This window comes from Onychomys torridus, chromosome 8 (assembly GCF_903995425.1).
Source record: "Onychomys torridus chromosome 8, mOncTor1.1, whole genome shotgun sequence".
NCBI classification, from domain to species: Eukaryota; Metazoa; Chordata; class Mammalia; order Rodentia; family Cricetidae; genus Onychomys; species Onychomys torridus.
The window spans coordinates 89929946-89940066 of record NC_050450.1 but is presented as its reverse complement, the minus strand read 5'-3'; the positions used below and the strand labels follow the sequence as shown (position 1 = coordinate 89940066).

Below are 10121 nucleotides of genomic sequence, written 5' to 3'. Positions count from 1 at the left end.
CCTCACCTGCCTTCTGAGCCACCAGCCACAGGATCAGGTGTCCAAGCAGTGATTTGATTATTTTTGCTTGCTTTGTGTGGTGTGTATGGTGTGTGTGTGGGTCTTTGCCTTCGCCTATGTCTGTGTGCCATGTGGGTGCTGGGAATTGAACCTGGGTCTCTGGAAGAGCAACCAGCGCTCTTCACTGCTGAGTCACCTCTCCAGCTCCTGGTTTGCTCTTTTGAGGACAGATTTTAGTAGGCAGGCCTCACCCCAATGGGCCTTGAATTCACGATCCTCCTGCCTCTGCCTCCCAAGTACTGGGATTACAAGTGTAACAATGAAGCTCTTGATATATTTAACAGGCATAAACTTCAGCATGCATATAAGGTCCATTTGGGGTCGGACAGTTAAGAACCAATCAGCTGCATTTGTTTGGTGGATTGATCCATCCCTTCCTTTTCTCCGCCCTTTGAATATATTCTCTAACCGTTCTATTCCTCAGTGGTTTGAGGACAAGGTGGTGTGGAATCATTTTCATTTTTCCTTCCTCCTTTAAATACAATTAAACTCTTTGCATAAAGGAAGTCTGAGAACCGTAAAACCTGCCTAGGAACAGACTTGGAGTCTCTGGCCATGTGGTGGGTCCCCTGCACTACTTCTGTGTCCCTCATGGCCTAGAGACTAGGCTATGGAGAGACCTTACACAGAACCAACCTCAGGCAAAGATAAAAATAAATAAATAAATAAATAAATAAATAAATAAATAAATAAATAAATGAGAAAATGAGCGCTTGTTTCCCCAGGAGAAGAAAGAGAAGTCCATTAGAGTACAAGGCAAGAAGCCCTACCTCCTTCGGGCCCTATAGCCCAAGGTCATGGGTGGAGCAAATCTTACTACAACATCCTAAGCAAGGAGAGACAGCCATCAGCTTGCAGTCATGCCAACACTCTGCACACAGTGATATCAGTAATTAGTTCCCCCGAAACAAACAAAAACAAAAAACAAAAACAAAAACAAAAAAATAGAAAACCTGAGTGATGAGACAGACCTGAAAGAGAACCCATCAAAAGTCACGTAAGTAGGAAAGTGAGACAGCTCACTGGGTAAAGGCGCTTGCCTCTGGGGCCCAGTGCCCACTGGAGCCCAGTGCCCTCTGGGGCCCAGTGCCCTCTGGATCCTGGTGCCCTCTGGATCCTGGGGCCCTCTGGAGCCCAGTGCCAAGATGTTAGGAGAGAAGCTGTCGCCACAGAGATGTCCTCTCTTTACACTTATGCCATGGTGCATGCCCTAAATGCATGGTGCACAGATACATGGATACACACACTCACACACTAATTATAATTTTTTTTAGGTTATGGAACCAAAAAATACAAAGCGAAACTTAAAATTTGGGTGAACTCAAAAGTATGATATTTATAGTATCGGAGTCCCAGCAGGAGATGACAAAGGTCAAGACAGTCGTATTCAGAGAAACAGTGGCTGGACCACCACCACCACCACCACCACCACCATCACCCCTAACCCCCCCCCCCCCCCACCCCGCCACCACCCCTAACACCCCCCACCCCACCCCCCGCCTGCCTCCCATTCTGAAGAAAGACAGCCTACAGTTCAAGAAGTAGATCAAATCAAATTTCAAGTATGAGTTGGGAACCCTTACACGTCCTATTTAATCTCCTAGAAACTGAAGATTAAGGGGGAAGAATACCAACCTTAAAAACAGCCAGGAAGGAAAGTAACTCGAGTTCTATTTTTGCATCGGGAAGAAGTGGCAAGCACGTCACAATCCGAGGACAAAGAACTATGAATGCTGAAGCCTGCCATCGTGAGACTGTCTTAGGAAGGAGGGGATGGACAGTGTTCCCAGAGCAGGGACACAAAATTGTGGAGACCTGCTCCAAAAGCAGCTCTAAACAAAGACGTGAACAGAGGAAGGAGCAGAACGTCCAGAAGGGATGAGCCAAGGAGCTAGAACAGACCCACACCTTTTCAGCTTCTTTACCCCACACTGGCTGGGCAAAACTTCTGTGGTGCTGGATATTTGTGCAGAAACCACTTTTGCATTTTATGACTTTTGGGGGCGGCAGGGGGAGGATTTTTGAGACATGGTTTCTCTTTGTAACAGCCCTGACTGTCCTGGAACTCACTCTGTAGACCAAGCTGGCCTCGAACTTCCAGAGATCCACCTGCCTCTGCCTCCCCAGTGCTGGGATTGAAGCCATGTGCCGCCACACCTGGCTCATTTTTGTATTTTAAAAGGTATGAGGAGGGACTGAGAAGACGGCTCAGTGACTAATGCACTTGCCATGCAAAGCTGAAGACCTGGGTTCAAATCCCCAGAGCCCAAATAAAGTTGGCATGGTAGCCTGTGTCTATAACTCCAGCCTGGTGGGCAGAGACAAGAGAATTCCCACATGCTCAAGGGTAGGTTAGTCTGGTGCATGCAACAGCTAACATCAAAAAGACACTGTCTCCAACAAGGTGGGAAAAGAGATCTGACACTTAGGTTGTCCTCTGACCCCAGCACAGACATCATTTAAGAAATAAAGAGGGCCAGGCAGTGGTGGCACAAGCCTTTAATCCCTGCACTTTGGGAGGCAGAGGCAGGTGGATCTCTGTGAGTACGAGGCCAGCCTGGTCTACAGAGTGAATTCTAGGATAGCCAGGCCTCTGTAGAGAGACCCTGTCTCAAAATAAATAATAAACAAACAAACAAATATAAAATAAATAAATGAGAGTAAAGTATCAAAGTAGATTTTTAAACAGTAGTAGTTATGATGATGTCCAATAAAGCAGACCAGAGGAAGACAATTACTAGAGACAAATAGAAGAATGTGATGAGCCTTTTATTTGTATTCTCTACATACGCCTCTGTGTGTGTGTGTGTGTGTGTGTGTGTGTGTGTGTGTGTGTGTGTGTGCACGTGTGCCTGGGGTGTGGAGACCCTCTGACAGTGTCGTCTTTGACAAGATAAATCAACATAGCAAGAGACACAGTGACCTTAAAGGAGTACGCACCCAAGGGGAGAGCTTTAAAATCTGTGACAATCAAGTCAAAAAGGACAGACCTGGGAACTGGGCAGTTAAGAGTGCTTGCTGCTCTTTCAGAGGGACAGGGTTCCTTTCCCAGCACCCACACAGGGTGGCTCAAAACAACTTCTAAAGCCAGATCTGGGAGACACGACAGCCTCTTCTAGTCTCGGTGGGCACCTGCACATGTGTACATATACACACACCAGTAAGAATAAACTATTTAAATTGATAGAGCTGAATGAAAAAAAATTGATAAATCCACAAGCCTGGGGAATTTTGATACCCGCTTTCGGTGATTGATAATACTAAACTCAGTACACTCGCCTTGCTAAGCCGTATCCTGGATCATGAGGTAACCTTAAAAAGCTTGGAAGAACAAGTCAAAGGGTATGTTCTCTGGGATTAGTGCAAGAGAACTAAAGATCAGTTAACACCACAGCAAAAGGAAGACTTCAAACATTTGAAATGGTGCCTGATCCAACCAAATGCTGGGGTAGGCCAGAGAAGTCTCTACAGGGGGATGGCTCTCTCAAGTGTTTGGTTAGGCATTTAAGCATAGAGAGTCAGATTTTTCAGCCAGACAGGATAAGCATAAAACTTAATGGGAAGAGGGAACTGGGAATATAGTTAAGTGGGTGGAATGCCTGGAGTTGATGCCCAGTAGAGTATAAATCCAGTATGGTGGCCCAGGCCTATAATCCCAGCACTGGGGAGGTGGAGGCAGGCGGATCATGAATGTAAGATTACCCATGGCTAGTTAGCAAGTTCAAGGCCATATATAAATACAAATTAGGACCTGAGAAGATGACACAGTCAAGTGATTACAGCACAAACTGAAAACCCAAGTTTGGATCTTTAGCAGCCATATAAAAGCCAGGTGTGGGGTGGCACAGAGACTGGCAGGTACCTGGAGCTCAGTGGCTGGCTCTCCTAGCCCAATCAGTGAGCTCTGAGTTTAGTGAGAGACCCTGTCTCAAAAACAAGTGGTCAAAGAAGACACTGTCAGATGGTCTCCACACCCCGGGCACATGTGCATACACACACACACACACACACACACACACACACACACACACACACACAGAGGCGTATGTAGAGAATACAAATAAAAGACTCATCACGTCCTTCTATTGGCTTGCCCTGTTTTACATGCCAAGCTTTATTGTAACATCCTAAGATGAGGCATGCAGTCGCTCTGGAGTGCCTTGAGATTCTAAGCAGTCAAGAAATCCTGGGTCTTCTCTGTGTCTTTTCCATGGTGAGTAACCTTATGTCCAGAGGAATGGAGGGAGGGGTGGGAGAGATGAGAATAGGAGGCGGCAGAGGAGGAGGAGAAAGGAGGGGATACCCACAGCAGCACTATTCTTTGGAGAGTCTGGGTATCCACTTCTTCCTTCCTTGAAAGCACAGAGCCATGTTACTAATTATATCTAATAAAATGCTCATATGGCCACGCTTTTTACTAGTCATGGGCCTTAGACCGAGCTTTCAAGCCTAGGTTTCTTGTTAATTTTTTAACATTTAAAACATTTAAAAAATTATTATTATGGGGGGAGCTCATGCGGAGGTCAGAGGACATTTGTGGAGTGAGTTCTCTCCCCCCACCTTTACACAGGGCTCTGGAGATCAAACTCAGTCCATGTCTATCAGGCTCTCGGCTTCACCTGCTGAACCATCTCACCCTCCCCTGCTACTGTCTTAGTGGCACGGATCACTTCCCCTTAGACTCCCACAACGCCTCAAAGCTGGTGGTGGAAAAACATCATTTCCAGAAAAGTTAAAGAGCTCTGGGCTCCCTGCACGGTCTTCATCTCCTCCCCGAGCTGAGCCTTCACTGGTCATCCGTGGATTTGTCAGGACTTCAGTAGTAACCGTGCCATCGATGTGCTATCAAAAAAAAATGACATACCTATTCTTGCTGGGAGATAAGGTATCTTGTTGTGTTTCTGATATAGCGCCTTGAATTCTTGAAGGAAAACAAAAAATCAGAAAGGCTTGCCAATGTGGGCACTTGGGTATGAGAATTGAAATTCTAAATCCTGAGAATGGCTTAGAAAAGGTGGGGAGAGGGGGCCTTTAAAACACTGCTCACAGCTCCCCTGAGCTTTACTGCCTTGCTTGTTTGTTGAGGCAGGGTCTCAATACTAAGTAGTCTAGGCTGTCCCCAAATGAGTCATCCTCCTGCCTCAGCCTCCGTACCAATACTCCCTAGTTTGAAGAATCCTCTCTAAATGGGGCCAGTCAACCACACATAGGCTCACACTGCCCTCCCCCATGTTTATGCATTCAGCCTTTCTTATGAGTTGGGGCGGGGGGGTGCTGCCCAGTGTTTTCTGAAATTGACTGGATAGTTATCACTAAAGATGCCTTTGTGGCTCTCCCACAGTTTGCATCTGGGGGCTGCGTTTGTTGTGTGGGCTTTTCTCTGAGTGACTGATGATTTGCATGATCTAGCTGCAAAGGGATTAGCCTCTACGCTCAGCACAGACTAACTTCAGGTATCCCTGGAACTGTGACAAGAGTGGCTGCGTACCTGCCAGTCCATCTCCGATGCCCTGCGGTCATAGTGGGGTTTGCGGTCACCCAGCCTCTTTAGAATGCCCTGGTTTTCCATGGTGATTCTCACTAGCTCTCGGTTCCTTGCTTCTCTGTTTAAGCTGAAAAACACAAAACCAGCATGGGTGAAGAAGAAAGCATTTCTCCCGGATGGGACGAGAGAGGAGAGGAAAGCCTGGGACAGTGCACTCTGGAAAATACAGGAAGCATTTACAGGTCTCGTCAGTAGCCCTCAGTCCCACTGCCTGCTGGAAGAGTCTAATTTGTTGATATGGGAGAGAGCTTAGGTCTTAGTGTTGAGCTAGACTGCACTCCAACTCTAAATGACTTCATGGTGCATAAGACAGCTGTTTTCACCCTGGGTCTTGCCCTGAGAGACTCTACTTCACTAGCAGCTTTGGACTCTATTTTGAGGTTAGAAGATGAGGCTGTACCTCATCTTTGAATAGCGCTGTCTGTCCAGTGCCACTCGCATGCCATAGACTGCTAATCTACTTGTTCTGGAGTAGAGAAGTTCCCGTCCTGTCCATTCATAGAGGTGAACTGGAGTTGTAGAAGCGCATGGGTGCATTAGATCCTCAAGAGAAACACTAGGCTCAAGAACCAGACTCAGGGGCTGGAGAGATGGCTCAGAGGTTAAGAGCACTGGCTGCTCCTCCAGAGGTCCTGAGTTCAATTTCCAGCAACCACATGGTGGCTCACAACCATCTGTAATGAGATCTGGTGCCCTCTTTTGGCCTGCAGTCATACATGCTGTATACATAATAAATAAATCTTTGGAAAAAAAAACAACAACAACAACAACAAACTGATGAAAGGGTATAGCTCTCTTACCCAGACCCCATAAAGAAGGTGGCAACTTGTTTTAGATGTTGATGGTCCCGATTACCTGTCATCTGACCAGATATGTGGGTCAAGGGACGAGCTGAGAACCGACTGTCCCAGGGCCTTCAGGACAGTTCAGTTCCCTCTGTTGATACTTGAATTGTATCTGGTTTTCCTGTTTGCCCATCTGGACCTGAAATCCACCAGTCCACCCATCTAGACCAGGTCTGACCCTTTTGCCTCAGAAGCTGGACTCAACTCTATAGCTCAAGCTGACCCTGCTACCTGATTCTTCTGCCCTTAGCCCCAGCAGCCTCTCCAAGACCCCCATCTGGGTTATCTCATCAAGACGGAGACAGGAGTCTTTATCAATCTCCCAGCTCTGGCCTCTCAGGCCTTTCAAATGTGTGTGAGACTTTCTTCTTTAAGTCTTTGCCATCATTCTGTAACCTACACATATACATGCATAACCTACACATATACATGCATAACCTACACATATACATGCATAAGGAGACATTCACTGTATGGCCGTGTAATGTGTAGTCTGAGAGTTAATATAGTAACTAAGATAAGAATAAGAAGTCCTGTTTATCTCAGCCAGGGTGATTCAAAAACCAAGTAGCAGTGTTTGTCAAATTGCTCCCAACAATAGCTCAGGACTTGTGAATTTATTATTGATAAATCCAGATGTGTGGAAAGACACAAATGTGTTCATCTTGGTTCCTTACAAAATGCTCATGAGCTCAGCATGTTGTTAACATTTACCAAGGATTATATAATGTGAAACCAGGATTGGAAACTTGGTTTATATAAGCATGGAAGGCTCCCTATGGATACATGCCTGGAGTCAAGTTTTGGTTCATCTCCCTTCCCTTGACTTTCAGTTTTGTTTGAGATCTCTTGGTAGATACAGGAATTCTGCCCTCCTCTCTCCTTCCTCTACGCATACATGCCACCATTCCCTGGTGTTCGCTTTCCTAACCCTTACCACACTGCTTTAGTAGGGTTTTTACAAATGTTACATCTTAGATTGCAAGTGTTTGGGGTTGGGAAATAATGCTCCTCATTTCATCTCATCTCTCTATTTCTGGAGGCATCTAGCATGTAGCAGCACCTGGTCAAGGGTTTTCGTGGACCTGATTGTTGGAGTGTCATATTTAGTCTTGGTTATGATGCTAAATCTGAATGTTTGCGGATCCCCCCAAAATCCATATGCTTGACTGCTAACTCTCAAGGTGATATTAAGAGGTGAGGTTTTGAGGATGGGATTAACACCCTCGTAAAAGTAGTTGGGGAGGGGATGGGTGGCAGTGGCTCACGCCTTTAATCCCAGCACTCAAGAGGCTGATCTCTGTGAGTTTGAGGCCAGCCTGGTCTACAAAGGACGGGCACCAAAACTACACAGAGAAACTCTGTCTCAAAATACAAAACAAAAAACAAAAACAAAAAAAAAAAAAGAAGAAAGAAAGAAAGAGAGAGAGAAAGAGAAAGAAAGAAAGGAAGGAAGGAAGAAAGGAAGAAAGAAAGAAATTGAAGGAGCGAACTCCTGCCCCTCTACCATGAGGTTCCAGTGCAAAGATGGCTGGCTGTCTCTGAAGAAAGCAAACAGCCTCCACACCAAGCCAACCCAGAATCCACTGGTGCCTCCCTCCATCTCTGGATTCCCCAGTCTCCAGAACTAAGAAAGAAACTGTTGCTCACTGCCTTGCACCTGAACCAACACTACATGTGAGCATTCTGCAGAGGTACACAGTGTGTGCTTGGGACAAGCTCTCAAGAGAGCTAGGGGGACCCCCTCAAATGACAGCAGAGGCAGATTTGAACTCCGGGGAAAGTTTCCTGCTTTCAGGGAAGCTGTTAGTCTCGTAGCACGTGGTCTCTTGCTTCTGTCCACAAGAACATCCTTTGAGTAACCCTCTCTGGCTCAAGCCCAAAGAGAAGGTTGCGTTTCCCGACAGTGAAATGCAGAGAGACAACACTACCTTTTCGAAAGATACTCATTCCAGCAGTCCACCTTGGCGGGGCCGCGATGGGCGTTGGCGATTTTCTGGCAGAGTTGTTTATTTTCGTATTCGATTTTGTCAATTCTCTTTTGTTCACCCTGGCAAGAAACCCGGCCGTGGTGACGTCACCACCGTTTTGCCTCCACACAGTGGCTCGAGTCACCTTCCTCTGGGACTTGGAGAAAGGGGGCGGGGCCTGGGGCGGAGCCTGGGGCAGAGCCTGGGGCGGAGCCTGGGGCGGAGCCTGGGGAAACTCGGGGTGGATATCAAGGGGTATTTAGAAGGCTCCAGGAATTGGGTCTCTTTAGAACAAAGATTTTTTTTTTTTTAAAATTCAGTAAAATACCTGGAGTTTGCTCAATTTTAAAATGTGATGTGTGTGCGCCATTGGAGGTCTGGTGTCGACAGCCGGCTTCACTGGAGGATAAAGAGCATCATTACAGTGCAGGATCCTAAAGAGCTTTAGGAAACCATCAGGCCACCCGACCCCAACCGCTTTTGAGTTTTGACAGAGATCCAGTCTAGCAACTTCAATTAGGTTTAATTTTTTTTCCTCTGACATCTCTGGAGAATTTGAGACGGCTTCGTAGTTAGAAGCCCACAACGATGGGTAGGGGAGCAGTTCAGTCAAGAGAGCCATTTGCTCAGCACACCAGAGACCCCGGGTTGGATTCCACCCCACCCCCACCCCATTATCTAAACCAAAGTGGTGAGGTGCAGGCCTGTAATCTCAGCATTCCAGAGGTGGAAGCAGGACAACCAGGTGTTCAAGGGCATCCTTGACTCTCAGCCAGCTCCTGGCCCACCTTGGCTGTGTGAGCCCATCTCAAAATTCATGGAGATAAATTTCCTTTCAATCAAATGCAATAACATTTTTTTCCATCCCTTCCCAGCATTACTAGATGGTCCATTGGACACTGCACTCACATGCTCTAACTTTGGCTCTGAGAAGTTTAAACATTGCTCTTTCTCACACACAGACACTCAGGTAGAAGGTAAATTTTGTCACTGATCATAACGCCCTCTTGGCCACACTCAGGCAGATAAGGCCATATCCTCCCAAAGCCGGGACTAGTGGAGTCTCCTGGCACTGCCTCTGTGGTGGATCCTTTTAGAACTTCAAACAGCGATGCCCACCCCCAACTGCCCACATACCTATTTGTACTCTATTCTTATGTAATATGTAGTGGCCGAAGTCCAGTTTCTTCCTGAAGGTTGTGCTTTGCCTGTGATTGGAGACGATAACAGGGTAGGCCAGGTAATCCAGGGAATTGTTCATTTTCTCCAAGTCTCACTTCAGAAATGAGACACCTTGACTCCTCTGTGAGGCACTTAGCTGTCCCTATGGCGGGGTGTCATAGATACCCAGTTGTGACATCAGGGACAAGTCTCAGTGGAGGAATAGGAGACGAGCATGCCTGGCTGTCTCTGGGCATCTACAAATTTTTAAGTTGATATAAAATTTCTGTATGTTGATGGGGTGTGGAATAATCCGGTACTTATATGCCCTGTGTTACGACTGGATTAGGGTAAGTAGCACCCCTCCCTCCCCTCAAGCAGTTACAGTTCTGTGCTGGACTTTCGGTTTTGTGTTCATCCGGTCCACGTCAGGATGAAGGGAAGCGGGTTTTGAAGCTCCCCACCCGTCTGGAAAGTTGATGTTGCAAGGCTAGAAATGTGTGGTGTGGAGGGCCCTGGCTAGCTAGCACAGGCAGGTAC

General features: G+C 46.8%; 1 protein-coding gene across 2 annotated transcripts; it reads right to left on the bottom strand.

Moving 5' to 3' along the window:
* Positions 1-4140: 4140 nt before the first annotated feature.
* Positions 4141-9736, bottom strand: Cfap97d1 (CFAP97 domain containing 1). Of its 2 annotated transcripts, XM_036194471.1 has the most exons (6): positions 9558-9736; positions 8749-8819; positions 8382-8500; positions 5549-5672; positions 4925-4981; positions 4141-4282 (listed from the first exon to the last, which is right to left on the bottom strand). In XM_036194471.1, the coding sequence occupies exons 1-5, from the start codon at positions 9679-9681 to the stop codon at positions 4925-4927; spliced, it is 495 nt and encodes a 164-aa protein (XP_036050364.1). In that variant the 5' UTR covers positions 9682-9736; the 3' UTR covers positions 4141-4282. The 2 variants fall into 2 exon arrangements, with proteins under 2 accessions (XP_036050364.1, XP_036050365.1); XM_036194472.1 differs by lacking the exon at positions 5549-5672 and having other exon boundaries at positions 4237-4282; positions 9558-9681.
* Between the last annotated feature and the right edge of the window lie 385 nt (positions 9737-10121).

Coding starts and splice junctions, on each gene's coding strand:
- Cfap97d1 (XM_036194471.1), bottom strand. CDS start 9,681: ATGAACAATTCCCTGGATTACCTGGCCTACCCTGTTATCGTCTCCAAT. Junction 8,820..9,557: donor TAAGAATAGAGTACAAATAG/GTATGTGGGCAG, acceptor TTTATCCTCCAG/TGAAGCCGGCTGTCGACACC. Junction 4,982..5,548: donor CATCGGAGATGGACTGGCAG/GTACGCAGCCAC, acceptor TTTTCCTTCAAG/AATTCAAGGCGCTATATCAG.